This window comes from Corythoichthys intestinalis, chromosome 16 (genome assembly GCF_030265065.1).
Source record: "Corythoichthys intestinalis isolate RoL2023-P3 chromosome 16, ASM3026506v1, whole genome shotgun sequence".
Taxonomy (NCBI): Eukaryota; Metazoa; Chordata; class Actinopteri; order Syngnathiformes; family Syngnathidae; genus Corythoichthys; species Corythoichthys intestinalis.
The window spans coordinates 27716089-27734642 of record NC_080410.1 but is presented as its reverse complement, the minus strand read 5'-3'; the positions used below and the strand labels follow the sequence as shown (position 1 = coordinate 27734642).

The 18554-nt window shown below is 40.9% G+C and overlaps 1 protein-coding gene across 2 annotated transcripts; it reads left to right on the top strand.

Annotated features, from left to right (window-relative positions):
- The first annotated feature begins 331 nt into the window (after window positions 1-331).
- Window positions 332-17552, top strand: rab40c (RAB40c, member RAS oncogene family). Of its 2 annotated transcripts, XM_057817513.1 has the most exons (7): window positions 332-594; window positions 1437-1595; window positions 10573-10633; window positions 10761-10821; window positions 10896-10973; window positions 12651-12873; window positions 12947-17552. In XM_057817513.1, the coding sequence occupies exon 7, from the start codon at window positions 14729-14731 to the stop codon at window positions 15842-15844; it is 1116 nt and encodes a 371-aa protein (XP_057673496.1). In that variant the 5' UTR covers window positions 332-594; window positions 1437-1595; window positions 10573-10633; window positions 10761-10821; window positions 10896-10973; window positions 12651-12873; window positions 12947-14728; the 3' UTR covers window positions 15845-17552. The 2 variants fall into 2 exon arrangements, with proteins under 2 accessions (XP_057673496.1, XP_057673497.1); XM_057817514.1 differs by lacking the exon at window positions 332-594 and having other exon boundaries at window positions 1442-1595.
- Window positions 17553-18554: the final 1002 nt, after the last annotated feature.

Here is an 18554-nt window from a genome sequence, read left to right as displayed (position 1 = left end):
ACCAATCATACGAGTGAAAAGGCTGAAGGGCGGGAGTGGAAGATAGGAGCCCCGCAACGATCTCATTCAATGTTAAAATAAAGGAATATTACATTAGTTTTTTAAATACATGTCATAAATATGAATTCTGTCATCTTTCTGCGCGTATACTTGTTCATCTTTGTTATTTTCCCGCACTATCTGTGTGTTGTTGACAAAAGGGTTGGATTGACCGCTTCATCTGACCTATGGCGATTGCCTTTTACGCCTTCTTGAAACCAACAGCCAATGACACGCGTGAGGAGGCGGGCGCTAAAAGCTGGAAAGAGTATCCGAGAAGCAATCTGTCAGACGCCCGCAGATGCTCACTGTTCTCGGCTTGAATTTACCCATGGCGCGGAGGAATGGCGAAACATGGACGTCTCGGACTGACACGACGGAGGACGAGAAGAGATTCGGAATGGGAGTATAAACCCCCCGCCGCTGCCCTCGCACATAAGGCGGTCCTCTGGATGTGACTGAGGAGGGACGTTCCAGTAATCTTCGTACCCGGACGAGAGGACGACAAGGGGGCCCTCAAATCACGCTGACGTCGCTGGGAGTGGAGCTCGCCAGGTTAGCATCTGCTAACACCGGTCCGTGTGTTTATTTGAAACCGCTGACTCACTCGCAGAACTTGGCATGGATGTGACTGGTGACGGTGTCTTTAAGTGCTCTTTTTTTGTTATTTTAATTTTGTGGCGCCTACTCGCTGACGTTAAGCGGTAAAAATGTTAGCGTGTTAGCTTTCAGTGGTGAGCCAAGCTTGTAGTTGCCTAGTTAATAATAAACAAATATCTTTGTTTCTGTCCGATAAGAAGATTTCATTATATTGCTTTGTTATACACCTCTCCCATCACAAAACACTTGTCATCGTATTAATGGTCGTAGTCAGACTTCTAAAGGCGCATTAATAGTTCTACATTTCATCCCAAGCTGGTGAAAGATAGGGAAATGTTTCAGAAAGCACAAACTGTTGTTTAAATACACTTTACATTACATCACTGACGATAATCAAGTTTGCTTTCTAAATTAACTTTTATTTGTAGTGTACAACATGCCAACCCGTTTATTGTTCTATCTTAAAAGCAACAAAAGTCTAGCGATATTTTAAAAAGTCAAGGTTCACAAAACCAGCTAATTTAAAATGAGGGAAAGAAATAAAAGCTGTACAGTCGTATTGTAAGACACCTTCCCAGGAAATTTTAATTTATTCATTCTAAATAACAGGTCATGGAAAAGTATTTCAAGAAAATTTTTTTTTTTTTTTTTTTTTTTTTTTTTTGTGTCAAGCCCGCATCCCATTGGGGCATTGTTGTTGGTCCACTCTTGCATTTATTTGCAGATGACACATAGGTGTGAAGTCAGCACGGTGTGGCCATCATCAACCTCTTGCTTATCTTTTGTTTGCCCCTCAGGGCTGATGTGAGAGGCCATGGGCAGCCAGGGCAGCCCGGTGAAAAGCTACGACTACCTGCTCAAGTTCCTGCTGGTGGGCGACAGCGACGTGGGCAAGGGCGAGATCCTGGACAGCCTGCAAGACGGCTCGGCCGAGTCGCCCTACGCGTACAGCAGCGGTCAGTCTCCAGTTGTTTTACTACAACCCGACTTAAATAGTTAACGCAAAGTTCGCAATGCGATTGTCGGCTTGTGAGCCGAGGTTTGTTGACCGTGTCTCGGTGTCCGTTTGCGCCTCCAAGCTACTGCTTCTCAAACGGTTAAGTGAGGTGGGCCACTTGAAAGTCAGGAAAAGTGAAGCAAAGTCAACTGTCGCTTGGTTTCCCCGCTGGCTAAGTGCAACAAAAACAAGAACATTGTGTGACCCAAAGTAAATATTTAAACGGCAGGAAATCAGGACAGAAGAAGTACAACATTACGATTGGACCAAAACGTCCTCCGGCGTTTTTTTTTTTAGGCAAGGAGCCCACAAGTGTCTGTGTGTGTGTTGGGGAGGGGGGGGGTTTGCTTGCAAGTGTGTGTGTGTGCGTGCTTGCAAGTGTGTGGGTGTGTGATCCAAGTTTATTTAGATGGCCCACTTTTGTCTTGTTGTCAGAGGTACTTGTATGCAGGACTGGGTGTGCCAAAATGAGAGTATATCCATAACATTTAAATAAAAGTTGAAATTAATATTAAAAAAAAAAAAAAACATAAATAAATATCTACAAATCTTAATACATGATTAAATGGCAACAAAATAAAAATTATAATGTTTAAAATCTAAATAAATGTTGAAATAAATAAAAATAATTTTAAAAAATATATAAAATAATAACATTTAAATACACTTAATGATTATTGATTTAATTTTGGCTCTCGTGGACCTCCATATATATTTTATCCACGTAAAAAAAAAAAAAAAGTTGTCCTCACAAAAAATGGACTCAAAGCAGCACCAAGCAGAGCAAAAGCCTTAATTTTTAGAAAGGCTAATTTATTGGTAACAATACGTAATCTTTAAAAGCTTGCTTATCCACATTTTGAAACATTTGATTTTGAGCCAAAACAACAAGAAAATAAGAACGCAACGTTCTTTTTGACCGAGTCGTCTTCTCCCAAAATAGAAACATTGAGTGCAGAGATCAGAAGAGCCATCGATCATCTCAGGAAGCACTCGCTCCAACTCCGCTATGAAATTAGCGCAGCACTTTAGCTCGGAAGGTTTCAGGATGTTGTTGATGATGATGATCCTAAGCGTCTGCTAACTCTCACCACTCTTCCTCCATTATGTGTAACTAGAGTAGTTTTTCCTGAATAGTCACGTTTTAGGACCACTGACAGCAATAGACGGCCGGTTAGGGCTGGACTATCAGTCTTGAAAAAATTGTCCCGACACCCATCCCCAAATGATCCAATCCCCATTCTTTTCACGTTTTGACTTGATTCTTCTAATATTTTTTTGTAACTGGAATTTTTAAAGAATCTGCAATAAAAACAAACTAGAGAACTGTCAAACTCAAGGCTAACATCAATTAACCTGCCTGTTGCAAACAACACTTCTTATGACACAACAGATCTAAAATTACAAACATAGAAAGTAGGGATGTCCCGATGGCATATTTCTGCATTCGAGTCCGAGGCACCTGATTTTGAGAATCTGCCGATATCAAGTCCCGATCCAATACTGAAAAAAAAAAGTTTTTTTTTTATGGTTTTGCTTTTATTAGAACAAAAGTTCCAAACATGTTACAGTTCTGTACTTTTTACAGTACTTCCTCTTCTGCTATTTCCAGGAGCGTTGCGGGGTATAAAACGTGTATATTTTTGTATTTTTTGGCAATGGAATTGTATTTCTAGGTTTTTTGTTACTTTTAAGCCCATAAAAAGTAAACATATACGAAATATGCCTGAACGATATTGGAAAAAATTAACATTGTGATATACAGTATATTGCCAAGGCTTCACACTTTTGGCACTGGTGCACCTAACTTTTTACTTAAGGTGCACCAGCGCAAAATGTAGGCGCGCCCATATTTTTCATTGCATCACATTTAACGCCATACTTTAATCATTCTCCATAACATCCGTATAATTTATGAGTACACCCAAATTCACTCACGCTGCCGAGAACAGCCTCTCGACAACGAAGACTGACTAAACGATGATTAACACACTTGAGCCTTCACTCGCCAGATCGGAGCTACAAATCTCTCAATCATTGTTAACTGTAAGTAGCTAACGCCAGTCGCACTGGTGATCAAGAAAAGCAGCCGGAGGGAGAACCAGAGCATGTACAAGCATGAAGCAGAAAAACAGAAATATATTTTCATGATTAAAAACCAGATCCTTTTCACCCGATTCCATCCGTCCGTCCATCCATCCATCATCTACTGCTTAATCCGGGGTCAGGTCGTGGGGGCAGTAGCTTTAGCAGGGAAACCCAGACTTCCCTCTCCTCAGCCACTTCAACCAGCTCCTCCGGCAGGTTCCTAAGGCATTCCCAGGCCAGCCGAGAGACATAGCATGTCCCGGGTCCAGGCATGAAAATCTCTCACTTTTCGGCGAAATTCGCCGTTTTGAAGTCAAAATTTTCCGTCATACAGTAGTACGTATTCGTTATTTTTCATGTGTCAAAAATGCAGCCAGTAGTGGCTTGGCCCGGCAGCGCTTACCCCTTCCCCTGTTTAATGCTGCGTGTGTCAGTCACGCTATAGACCCTACTTACGTGACGTCACAGCCACGCCCCCGCGCCATGTTGTCCGTATACTCGTCATGTTAATGCATTAGCGCGTCGTAAATTCCTCCTATTATGGCGTGTTTTTCTGCTCGTTAACATTAATAATCAAAATGGTGAAGTCGTGTGTGGCGGTCGGTTGCAAAAACAGAGACGATAGACGGAGAGACTTGAAGTTTTACCGTATTCCGAGAGACCCGAAGAGGAGACCGAGATTGACTGCTGCAATTCGATGAGAAAACTGGGCTCCAAACGACTACCACAGATTATGTAGTAGTCATTTTATATCTGGTAAGATGCATTTAATATATATTTAGAGGGTTTTGGGCTGACAACCACAATTAAGATCATTGCTAGGCTAATCGCCAACAACATACACTCAGACGTTGTGAATGAACTACCTGAAAATATATAATTATAAGGGGATAATCAGACAGTTGTCATACAATTAATTTACAATTTCACTTTTGAGGTCAAAAGCCAAAAAATAAATTCAACTAGGGACAATCTGGAGTAGTGCTATCGCACTTCATATTTATTACATATTATATATGTATGTAGTGAGAGTTCTATCGCTAAACCATATAAACATTAAAAGCCCTAGCTCCATTGACAAATGACATGAAATACATTAGACTTGACAGTGGATGTTAGCAAGAACAAAAGATTTTCGATTAAAAATTTCGTAACTCACCTTCCGAGCACAAGATTTCTGCCGAATTTTCGTGTACGAGGACCTGTTTCACCCAACCAGCAACGTAGCATTTATAAGCCTCCAAGCTCTTAAAGTTTTTCAAACTTTTGTGAGAATAGGCTGATTTTGTGTGGACAAGATAGTTGTAAATATCAGGGTCAGGCAAAGATGGCGAAGACAGCGGGTCGAAAAACATCGATTTAGGCATCAAATACGGATCTGGCGAATGTATAAACTGAAGCTTTTCCACGTAACGCCTTTTATGCAACGCATCCAATGAGTTTACAGCGTCAGATAACACCGGGGCTTCCATGAATTGCTCTATAACTTGCACGACTAATTGAAAACAATGAGAATAGGTCTAAAAAATACGGACAATATGGCGGCCGAATACAGCGACACGTCATTTTGTGACGTAGGTGAGTTGGGTCTATTCCAGCAAACCCAAAAACAAACACTCCAAAAGCAAGGCGTACTTTTCTTCAATTTATTGATCTCTCAAATCGTGGTAACTGAAATATACCAAATGAATACATTTAAAATGTTGTACAATCGTATTTTTCTACGTGTGAGTAGCTTCAACAGTTTAACACATTTTCCTTTCAAATTCAATACACAAAGTTACTAAAAACTTACAAAGACGAATGATAGGCAAGGCTTAGCTAGGAGAGCAACTTCATTGAGTAATCACAGCCGCTGAGAGGGAAACAAGTTTGAATGCAGGGGAGGAAAAAAGAGAGCGTCAAAGATCGCTAATTGCGACTGATGATCTTGTCCTAAGCACAAATTCACGTTCGCTGGACGAGGAGAGGTCTCACTCCCAATTTTTTTTTAGATGAATGCATTTGCCAGCATATTGAATTTGGTGAGTAATGGTTTCAATCGTTTTCATATTTTGCGGTATGACAAAGTTACTGCCGTTCGTTGCAGCTTGCGTTGAACACTGCCAGAGCTAGCAGAATCTCCTGTGAAAAAAATAGCTCCTGTTAAGTTAGCGTCAAGCTTGTGTATTTAACCCTTTAACACCTAAGCCTATTTTGGCCGAATTTGCATGCATTTGATGTTGCCTTTATATTTCAAAGAAAAAATAGTTCACAATGGCCATGTTGGGTCCATTTTTTCAGGACACCTTGAACTTCATGTCCAAACTGTTGTTTTCTTCACTGACCAATTATAATCCACATTTTGGAACCAAAAAGACAAAAAAATTCCAAAATATTTTTTCAAAATTTGTAATGTTGGTGTCCCATTGACAACCAAACATGCTCGACCAACCGTTTTGAAGCTTGATAATATTTATTCAACTTTTTAGGATAAACTTTCAATACAAAAAAATAAGATTGAACAGTTTTATGTTTGACAATTCAACACAAACAGCAGGTATGGTCATAGGCGTTTTTGGCCTTTACACATACTATGGTCAAAACAGGTTATGTACAGTACAAAATAGTGGGGAAAAAATTATATATATCATCTCACACAAAAAGGGTTTGGAGGATCTCTTTGTGAAGTTAGGTATTATACCCATCACCTTATCTAAAGTATACGTACATGCAATCAAGCTTCTCGAACACACATCTATATAAAAATTGAAAAGATTCATAGTGAAGAAAAAAATATATATTACATTGAAAAAAAAATATTTTCAAAAATATTGACAAGTACTTCAGTTCAATTCAATTTTTTCAGGCATGCGACCCGATAAAGTTTTTTTTTTTTTTTTTTTTTTGCGCACTCAATAAAGTTTGTTTTTGAACAGGTCACTGAGCCGCGTCACATACAACGTCACACAGCCTACTCTTCTGCCGTTTGAGCGCTGCTGTCACTTCTACTCGCTGAGACGCCGACTAATCAGAGGGAAAAAAACGACGAATACAGCTCATCCTATTCCTTGAGTTGATGAAAAAATGCATTAGCTTGCGCTAAAATTAATTTTCGATTTATTCTGCACGTTTCAAAGTCGCTCGCGCAATCCAACCGGTGTTCATGCCTCCTTTTCCTTAGTTGGCGCCTAGCTCGGCAATTTATTAAAAATGTTCACATTCGGTTCGTCCTTCTTGACATCACAACGGATCTTGGGATATGTAGTCTTTTGTGCTGCTTTCGGTTTTGAAAAAGGACAAGAAATGATGGAAATATGGAGATAGATACATGGTACATGCAGCGTTTTAATGCATATTTATGAGTGCAATAAAACTATAAAACTCAAATGACATTATCTCCCGTTTTTCTTGGTCGATTGACTTCAAATAAAAACTGGTGTGGTCATCAACTTCCGCACTTTCAAATGAGACCAACTAGCGGCGCGTGGGTGACATAATTACAGCGTGACGAAGCTTCAAAGACGACGTGCGTAAACGCGTTAAAGGGTTAACGGTAATATAAAAGCAGTGTTGTCAGTAACGCGTTATGTGAGTAATGCGTAACTGTAATCGGATTACTTTCTTTCAGTAAAGAGCAATCTAACACGTTCATTTTTCTAAATCAGTAATTTGATTAAAGTTAATTTCCTTGATGCCTGTGCGTTACTGTTTTGTTATTGCCCCATAATGTATGTAGAATGAAGAATCCTATAGTCATGGGAGTGACATCACGTGTCACATTTTCTAATCGGGGATGGAAAAAAAACAGGTCACGTGTATTACCATAATGCGTGAGCCGTGAGCGCTGGGAGTTTGCGGCCAAAACAACATAGCCTTGCTACGTCGCCAGGATGCAATGAAATAGGCAGGAGATATACTACAAACGGCTGCATTTGCACAATGGAAACACAGCCATTACGTCACATTTTTGTCCAGTAAAGATGAAAAAAATATCTCCGTGTGCTGCGAACTTTAGGCTGGCTCAAAAAGACTGTTGACCGCTAAAAGCATCCAATTCAAGCACCACTTAGAATTACAGCACAACAGGTAACAAGACAGCCAGGACTTTTTGATACTGCTCGTGCTCAATCCTCGGTTCAAGCTCCGTTGTTGTTGAAAGTTTTGAAAGCTTAGGTTTAAAGAAATTCTAAATATCCATCTTGCCTCCTCAGCTGTAGTTTTGGCTAAGCAAAGCCAACGGCTGTCTCTAAGGTGCTATAGTCACATGATCTGTTCGAAAAATAATTTGGACCCATTATGAAATAAATTGAAGGATTCGTGTTCATTTCATTCATTTTTGTTGTTTGTTTTATTGCTCTAAAACTTTTATAGACAACATTTTAATGGCCATATTCAATGGTCTTTATTTTAAAGGGGAAGTTCAGAATTTTTTTACATTAGGCTTAATCTTTGAGTTAGCCGGGGTTTAATTAGTCGTTGGAGTTGATTTGAATAAATTCTGTGCAGTTTGCCAGTTATTTGTTAGTTTCTGGGCTCCTGAGTGGCTAAGCTAGCGTTAGTCAATGGTGGTTGAAATTAACTCGTTCAACTAATTAAACCTCCGCTAACTCGAATATTAGGCCCTATGTGAAAAATTATAATTGTCAAATTCGCCTCATGTAGGACGTTTCGCCGACGGAGGACATTTTGACAGAACACCAGAACATATTTCCTCCACACCCTTCTCACCTTTTTAACCCCTGACCCATTTCCATGCCTGCGGGTCGTCCCTGGGGGCTCCCGCCGGTAGGACATGCCCGGAACACCTCACCAGGAAGGCATCCAGGAGGCATCCGGACGAGATGCCCAAGCCACCTCAACTGGCTCCTCTCAACGCCGAGGAGTAGCAGCTCGACACAGAGTCCCTCCCGGATGGCCGAACTTCTCACCCGATCTCTAAGGGAGATCCTGGATATCCGGCAGAGGAAACTCATTTCGGCTGCTTGTATTTACGATCTTGTTCTTTCAGTCACGATCCAAAGCTCGTGACCATAGGTGAGGGTAGGTACGTACGTTCACCTTTTGGCTCAGCTCCTTCTTCACCACTACAAACCGGTACAGAGTCTGTATAACTGCAGACGCTGCACCGATCTGCCTGTCCATCTCCCACTCCTTCCTACCATCACTCATGAACAAGACCCCACGATACTTAAACTCCTCCACTTGGGGCAGGATCTCATCCCCGACCCGGAGAGGGCACGCCACCATTTTTCCGACTGGGGACCATGGTCTCAGATTTGGAGGTGCTGATCTTCATCGCAACCGCTTCAGACTCGGCTGCGTACTGCTCCAGTGAGAGTTGGAGGTCAGAGCTTGATTAAGCCAACAGCAGCACATCATCTGCAAAAAGTAGAGATGCAATGCTGAGGCTACCAAACTGGACACCCTCATTCTTCGGCTGCACTGAAGAATTCTGTCCATAAAAGTTATGAACAGAATCTGTGACAAAGGGCAACCTTGGCAGAGTCCAACCCTCACTGGCAACGGATTCGACTTACTGCCGGCAGTACGGACCAAACTCTGACACCGGTCGTACATGGACTAAACAGCCCTTACAAAGGAGCTCGGTGCCCCGTACTCTCGAAGCACCCCCACAGGACTCCCCGAGGGACACGGTCGAACGCATTCTCCAAATCCACAAAACGCATGTAGACCGGTTGGGCGAACGCTCATGCAGCCTCAAGGACCCTGCCAAGGGTGTAGAGCTAGTCAACCGTTTTTTGGCCTGGACGAAAACCACACTGCTTCTCCTAAATCCGAGATTCGACTTCCTGACGGAGCTTCCTCTCCAGCACCCCTGAGTAGACTTTACCTGGGAGGCTGAGGAGTGTGATCCTTCAAGAATTGGAACACACCCTCCGGTCCCCCTTCTTAAAAAGGGGGACCCCAACCCTAGTCTGCCAATCCAGAGGCACTGTCCCTGATGTCCACGCGATGTTGGAGAGGCGTGTCAGCCACGACAGCCCCACAACATCTCACCCAATTCCGTCCTCTGAACGCGAATGCTATGCTAATGCTACGAGTTACATTTAGTGTGTGATGATCACTCAGCACACACCTTTAAAGGGTAAAGTAACATTGCATATTCTCTCTGGCCAAGATGAGAAAATAGATCTTACCGTGTGTGCAAGCCTTGAAAGGAGAGGACACAGGTGAGTTGGGGGTGGGCTGGCGCAGCACGTCACACGAGTGACCAAACCAGACACTGTAGCAATGCAGGATAACTACACATAAATGTCACACGTTGTGAACATGTGACGGAAACTATTGCACATTTTCATCTTGTTCTTCTCTCGGCAGACGAAAACTGGTCCTCTACTCGTTATGTTTTAGTCTCCAAAAATACATTTTTAGCTCGTTGTTGTCTCGTCACGGTCATGGAAAAAAAAGTGTTCGTTGACGAAATATTTGCGTTATCATCATCGTTGACGAAAACAACACTTTTTGCAGCGGGTTTTAGAGTATCTCTGAAGTTTTGTCAAATTTTTGGACCCGCTCTTATAGCTGACATTTTGTCAACATCAGCAGACGTCGGGGTGGGAGGCTTTCGCTTGCTGTGAAATCGCTGAGTCCAAGTCATAAAATAGTCAGCCACCTTTCATTCAGGTGTTTGGCCTTAGGTCTTTTCAGGACGACCACATGAAAAACCGCAGGAACCGGTTGAGAAGATCCCGCAGGGGAACGTGTCTGGACACATTGTGGCAGGTGTTAGTCAGACGGGTTTTCGGTTTTGGCCGTTAAACTGACAACTCGGAGAACAATTGAAATCAACCAGTAGTTGATTGTGGTACTGGTAGAGTCAACTATTTTTCTTCTTCTTCAACCAGGCATTGACTATAAGACCACTACAATTCTTCTGGATGGCAGGAGAGTTAAGCTGGAGCTTTGGTGAGTGTGAAATTAAGTATTTTTGTAAAATAAAAATCTTTAAAAAAAAAAAAAAAAAAAAAAACTTATTCAAAAGTACCCAATATTTCAAACTTTGTGATTTTGTTTTTTTCTACTTTTCTTTTAGGGACACGTCAGGACAAGGGCGCTTCTGCACTATTTTCCGCTCGTATTCCCGCGGCGCACAGGTGAGGAACGTACACTTGGAATAACTTGTGGCTCCAAGATAGCTTGATAAAGTATTCTTCTAATTTGCGTGCAGGGCATCCTGCTAGTTTACGACATCACCAACCGCTGGTCCTTCGACGGCATCGACAGGTGGATCAGAGAGATCGACGAGGTGAGGCTCTTTACCTTCAGCTTTTATTTTTCTTTTGTCCGTTATATACAAAGGAAAGAAAAGGTATTCAGGGGCAAGAGGGTTCCAGGCATTTATTGGGTCCTATGGTGTCTTTTCTTTTTTCTCTCTATTTCTCTCTCTCCAATTGAATGTGCAAGAAGGTTCTGGGTGGTACTGGAATCCCGTGACCAGAGGTGTCAAACTCAAGGCCAAGGCCCCGATTTGGCGTGCCACATAATTTTATGTGGCCGATGAATATAAATTATGTGCGTCAACTTAGTGTTGGTTGCTAAAATATAATTGAAACTGTCTGCAACTCCCCCCAACTTTTTTTTTTAATTGAATTTTCACACATTAATGGGATAGGTACAGGCAAAACACAACAAGGGTAAAAACACGTATATGATAGTTGATGCTAGATAAGGTTTTGATGACACAAAGTGAGCTACGCTCTAAAAAGGTAAAGATAAGGGTACCTTTCCGGCACGATCAAGATAGCAGACATTCTCATTCACAACTTGCACACCACACACACATATAAATAAATTAATTAAATAAAAAATAAAGGGAGGGGTGTTAGTAGCTCAATGGTTTTCAGCTTCAATAGGTATGGAAGCTATGTAGAAAAGGCTGCCAAATTCTGTCAAAGGTTTGCAGGGAACCCTTTAGGGAAAATCAAATTTTTTAAGTCTCAGGTTTTGCAGGATTTCTTGGATCCATTTATTGTGCGTAGGTGGGGATGAGTGAGTCCACTTAATGAGAATTAGCCTCCTAGCAAGTAGTGTTGTGAAAGCAATCACTTTTCTTGATAGTTTGGACAAAGCGGGTGAGGGAAATGTTCCTAAAATTGCAGTTAGGGGGTCGGGATTCAGCTTAGTGCAAAGCACTTTTCCTAAAGTGTCAAATACAGTTTGCCAAAAGACAACTAGTTTGGGGCATGACCAAAACATATGTATATGATTGGCTAAACTATCAGCAACTCTTGACAAAAGGTCAGTGATGAGAGAAATCAAAGAATATATAGTGTTTTTTTTTTCTTTTTAAAGATGTAAAATAAATAGTTGAATTAATATTCCTTAGAAATTTAAAAGATTTTTAAAAAAACAACAACTTTTTTTTTAAGTTAAAAACTAAATATTAATTTTTTTTAAAGAGTATGTACGGTTTTCCCCTTTTTGTTTTGATCGATAAAATAAAGAATAAATCAATTTAGAAAAAAATCACATTAACAAGATAAAATGTTTTTTTCCTTTTTATAATTGTTTTATCATGAATAGATTATACTTTTTTTCCTTTTTTAAAATGTTTTAAATAAAAGATCCCCACAACCATCGTGAGGATAAGCAGCTCAAAAAAATGAATGAATGAGTAATTAAAAGATGAAAGTAAATATAAAAGGGAAAAAAAGGAAAAATAAGTGACAACAGTTGCAATTAGGAGGCTCAAAAAAAGAGAGACAATTTTTAGGTCAACAGTGTCTAAACAATTCATTGACCATCAAAATATTTGTTAATTATAGACGCTTCATCGTAGCGGAGCTTGTCGGTAGACAAAGGCACTTTTGAAGAAAACCATAACTAAAAAGATCAGTTTGACTTATGTTCTGTATTTGACTAAAGAAGGTGCGCAATTCTTGAGTGTAATGTCGACGACGTGCTTTCTTTACCCCTTGTACAGCACGCGCCCGGCGTGCCCCGTATCCTGGTGGGCAACCGCCTGCACTTGGCCTTCAAGCGGCAGGTGCCCACAGAGCAAGCGCGGGCCTACGCGGAGAAGAACGGCATGACCTTCTTCGAGGTGAGCCCGTTATGCAACTTCAACGTCATCGAGTCCTTCACGGAGCTGTCGCGCATCGTGCTGATGCGACATGGCATGGAGAAGTTCTGGAAGCCCAACCGAGGTGAGTCCCGTTCAGGTTTTCGCCAAGGAATCGCCAAACTCGGGTGAATTACAACCTCCGTGTCCGCACGCAGTCTTCAGTCTGCAGGACCTGTGCTGCCGGGCCATCGTGTCGTGCACGCCGGTCCACCTGATCGACAAGCTGCCGCTCCCCGTGGCCATCAAGTCGCACCTCAAGTCCTTCTCCATGGCCAACGGGATGAACGCCGTCATGATGCACGGACGCTCGTACTCGCTGGCCAACCCAGCCGGCGGCTCCAAGGGAAATAGCCTGAAGCGCTCCAAGTCCATTCGGCCCCCACAGAGCCCCCCACAGAACTGCACGCGCAGCAACTGCAAGATCTCCTAACTGCCTAACTTTCCCGGCGCCGTCGTTTCCGAGCGTCCTGCTGCTGCTACACGTCACGTGAGACACAAACGAGGAATTTTCTCCACTTGTACAGACACAGACACTCTTTCGGTGTCTCCGAATTTTCCTCTTTTTGCGACAAGTTCTTACGCTTTTTTTAAATGGCCTCACACACAAGCACATTTGCTCGAGATCTTTGGACTGCAGTCTTACACTCTTCACATACAAGCACTTTGCACTCCGATACAGTCTTTACGCTCACATGCACAAAAGTACTCGGTTCCTACACACACTCCATGCACTTGTCACACACTTGGGTACTTACTTTTTACACATTCATTCACTCCAAACACGCTCACGCTGATTCTATTCCTAATTAATCGGTCGGCTGATGTCAAGCCTTTTCTAATTGGGTGGGAAAAATTGGCTTTTTTTCCAGATTACAACAAAGACCTCCAAACAAAACATACTTTTTTAAAATTAGCTGTTGTATAGATTTACAAGTACTTCACGACAATATGTTGCAAAACAGTGTTTTGCTTTTAACTAATTGGCTGTCATTGACGGTTTTCGACAATGTAGAGTTGCTTTAAAAATGAACTGTTTTTACATTGACCACATAGTAACTAGGGCATATTAACACTTTAAACACTCAAACCAAGCAAACACATCAACAACCTTCCTACTGTTCAATTGGTTCTTAAGTTATTTAATGAATTAACTTATTGGCTGCCATTGACAGTGATAGCGTCCAATCCATTTGGACTGAGAATGATTATTTATTGTCAGCCATCCCTGTCAATGACGGCCAGTTAGTTAGGAAACCAAGGATGACTCCAAACGCAGCACAAATCTTGTCATGTCGGTCCTCTGTGTGCCATCCCATGATTCATTGCATGCTGAATAATAGATGCTCCTCGCTTGGATCTCCGGAGGATTTCTCCTCCTCCTCCTTTTTTTCTTCATCAGTTTGCCGCTACACTTTTATCTTCCTCCCCACTTGCTCTCTCCGCCATTTTTTTTGCGCAACAATTCAGCTCAGTGCACTTCCTCTTTTTTTAACGGTTAAGACACCATGCTTATCGCTAGTATTTTTGCTTTATTGGGAGGAGGGTCTGTTGAACACAAGGCCTCGGGGCCAGAACCATTTTTTGCAGTCCACCACAGCAAATCAAATGTCTAATTCTAGTTTCTAACTAAATGGAATCTTTTCCTTGTGGTGGAAATTCTTGGCGGAAATAAAGTGGGGCAAATAAGTATTTGGTCAACCACCAATTGTGCAAGTTCTCCTAATTGAAAAGATTAGAGAGGCCGGTAATTGTCAACATGGGTAAACCTCAACCATGAGAGACAGAATGTGAAGAAAAAAAAAACAACAGAAAATCACATTGTTTTGATTTTTAAAGAATTTGTTTTCAAATTAGAGTGGAAAATAAGTGTTTGGTCACCTACAAACATGCAAGATTTCTGGCTGTCAAAAAGGTCTAACTTCTTCTAACGAGGTTAAATGAGACTCCACTTGTTACCTGTATTAATGGCACCTGTTTTAACTCATTATCGGTATAAAAGACACCTGTCCACAATCTCAGTCAGTCACACTCCCAACTCCACTATGGCAAAGACTAAAGAGCTGTCGAAGGACACCAGAGACAAAATTGTAGACCTGCACCAGGCTGGGAAGACTGAATATGCAATAGGTAAAACGCTTGGCGTAATGAAATCAACTGTGGGAGCATTTATTAGAAAATGGAAGACATACAAGACCACTGATAATCTCCCTCGATCTGGGGCTCCATGCAAGATTTCACCCCATGGCGTCAAAATGATAACAAGAACGGTGAGCAAAAATCCCAGAACCACACAGGGGGACCTAGTGAATGACCTACAGAGAGCTGGGACCACAGTAACAAAGGCTACTATCAGTAACACATTGCGCCGCCAGGGACTCAAATCCTGCACTGCCAGACGTGTCCCCCTGCTGAAGAAAGTAAACGTCCATGCCCGTCTGCGGTTCGCCAGAGAGCATTTGGATGATCCAGAAGAAGACTGGGAGAATATGCTATGGTCAGATGAAACCAGAATAGAACTTTTTGGTAGAAACACAGGTTCTCGTGTTTGGAAGAGAAAGAATACTGAATTGCATCTGAAGAACACCATACCCACTGTGAAGCATGGGGGTGGAAACATCATGCTTTGGGGCTGTTTTTCTGCAAAGGGACCAGGACGACTGATCTGTGTAAAGGAAAGAATAAATGGGACCATGTATCGAGAGATTTTGAGTGAAAATCTCTTTCCATCAGCATGGGCATTGAAGATGAGACGTGGCTGGGTCTTTCAGCATGACAATGATCCCAAACACACAGCCAGGGCAACAAAGGAGTGGCTTCGTAAGAAGCATATTAAGGTCCTGGAGTGGCCTAGCCAGTCTCCAGATCTAAACCCCATAGAAAATCTGTGGAGGGAGTTAAAAGTATATGTTGCCCAACGACAGCCTCAAAACATCACTGCTCTAGAGGAGATCTGCATGGAGGAATGGGCCAAAATACCAGCAACAGTGTGTGAAAAGCTTGTGAAGAGTTACAGAAAACGTTTGGCCTCAGTTATTGCCAACAAAGGTACATAACAAAGTATTGAGATGAACTTTTGGTATTCACCAAATACTTATTTTCCACCATGATTTGCAAATAAATTCTTTAAAAATGAAACAATGTGATTTTCAGTTTTTTTTTTTCCACATTCCGTCTCTCATGGTTGAGGTTTACCCGTGTTGACAATTACAGGCCTCTCTAATATTTTCAAGAGGGAGAACTTGCATAATTAGTAGTTGACTAAATACTTATTTGCCCCACTGTAGCCATTTCTAATCCCCCTTTTTAAATATAGATTTTACAAGCTTTTGTTCCTCCATCAAAATACACTTCTTATCATAATTTTTTTAATTACTCTTTTCCGTGACTCATGATTTGAATCTCACAACTTTTTGTGACAGTGAAGCTGACCCATTGATGTGCACTAAAAGGTCTCATCGTGCCTGAGCACAAAAATGGTTTATTCCAGTAAATAACAAAGGAAAATTTGCCGATTTGGTATTATAGTTAGGGCTCAAACAGTGAAAAGATACATCTTTAAACCAATTTCCCATCGAAACTATCATCTTGTGTCAAAGAGTGTAACTTGAGTTTCGGAACAAATCTGGTAAAAATCTGCAATTTTTTTTTTTTTTTTTTTGTGTCTCTACCCGCAACCGGCTTTGGTGGAGCGGCCTCGGGCTGTAATCCCGCACTGAGAATGTTCCTGGCACAAGTGTCAGGCTTGTGGCGGATTTTCGTGTTTGGAACGACACTCCTGTTGTTGGGAATGCGTTTCCTTCCTTCCTGCCAGCTCCCACTGCTGCTTTTCCACTCCCTTCTAAAAAAGGGGACACGCACAAGATGAAAGAAACCACATATCTTCAGATGCTTAACTTATTGGCTGCCATTGACGGTGATAGATGAACCAGTTCAGCTCTAAAAATGAACTGGGGTTTTATTGACCGCACATGCACGTTACCACTTACAACACTCAAACCTTATAAGGAAACAACACATCAACAACCTTCCTACTGTTGGAACTGTAATCATGCAATTTCGTAAATTAATTCAATGGCACTGAAACAAAATCAATGCAATGCCAACCATCCCAGTTCAAATGGATTTGATTCCATCACTGTCAATGGCAGTGAATGATTTATTTATTTTCTTGATGTTCTTTCTTTACCTGTGACATAAAAGAACCACTTTTCAGGTCCTTTTTGTTGCTATGTAACCCCAATTTCCTCACTTTTGATGAATTGTACGATAAACTAGAGCAGCAAATGGAACAAATGTTTGTGTGCCACTTGAGTTTTTCAAATGGGACTGCGCGGCGTTGCCAAGAATTCCAGAAGAGGTTTTCTCGTCTCTGGTGTTGTGCAGAAAAGGAAAGATGTGTCGTCGTTGCTGACGAAAGGACTAAAGATGTGTTTTTTTTTTTTTTTTTAATTGTTATTTTTTGTGTACGTGTGAATTTCTTTAGTTGCCATTCTAAATTAATTGAGAAAAGTATATACAGGTCCCCTTCAGGGATGCCCTCCGAGTGGCCGATTGGCTTTGTATAAAGGAGTTTGGTTGTTTAAAAGAAAAATATTCAAACACTATTTTTGGGGCTGCTGAATCTGAAGTGTGAATGTGTTTGTGTGTATCTGACAAATAAGCTGAAACATTTTTTTTCTTACTTTAAATTATTGATTGTACAGTTTCAATGCCGCAAGGGTTTGGGGAGATACTTTTTTCACAAATAAACAATTGAATGTTTAAATTGATATATGGACTCATTATTTCAAGGTTTGCATAGGGACGGCAGTGACATAACACTACCAACTTTTCAGAGTGCTCAAACTGTCTCCACCAACTTTAAAGCAACTTTATTTGCATTATATAATGAGTTCAGATAATAGGTAATTCAGATTGTCTTCCCATATGTTGTAAGGATAGGATTCACCCTACCATTATGTAGTGAATTATTTTCATTATGACTTCATATGACTTAAATTTACCCCTTTTCACTTGCTGTAAGTGCCGGTCAATTTTTTTCCGCTCAAACGCATATTTGATTGGCTCATGACTTGCATTTATTTGAAATGTATTAATTCATTTTTTTACATTATTTATTTAAAAAAAATGTTATTTGCAGCCTATGCAGACGTTTTCCGATAATTATACATTAATCATAATCGAGGTAAAAAGTTTTCATTTTTTGTTGAGTTTGGCTGTGCTTGTGGACAAAAGCAATAGTGTTTTACCTTAACGAAGTCTCCATTTTTATGTTTTATATATTTTATGTTTCTGACTTTTTTTTTCAGATATATTTAACTAAATTATTTAGACAATGTTGAGTGGTCTTAAGGCGAAAGTTTATTTTTGCATTCCTGGATAGATATTTGAGATAGAGATTGTTAACAAGTTTGTTTTTATTTCGATGTTAATATAATTTATGTTCAAATATTGCAATTTTGATTTGCAAGTTTTCAAAATGTTTCTTTAGTAGTTTTTGAAAACAAAGGTTTGAATCGAACGGTGTATCGCCTGAACCAATGCACATGAAAGTTAGTCGAAGTCAATACAGATTTATTTTGCACTATCAATTAATTAGGTTCATATTCGTGAGAAATGTAGCCCTGCCCCCTGTTCACCCAATCTGTTTGGTCTTAGTCATGTTCCGTCCCAAACAAAAAGTACATGCAGATTATGCTGTTATATCGTCCCTATCAATGTTGAGACCAAACCTATGCCCTTGCATACAGTACAGTATTTTCC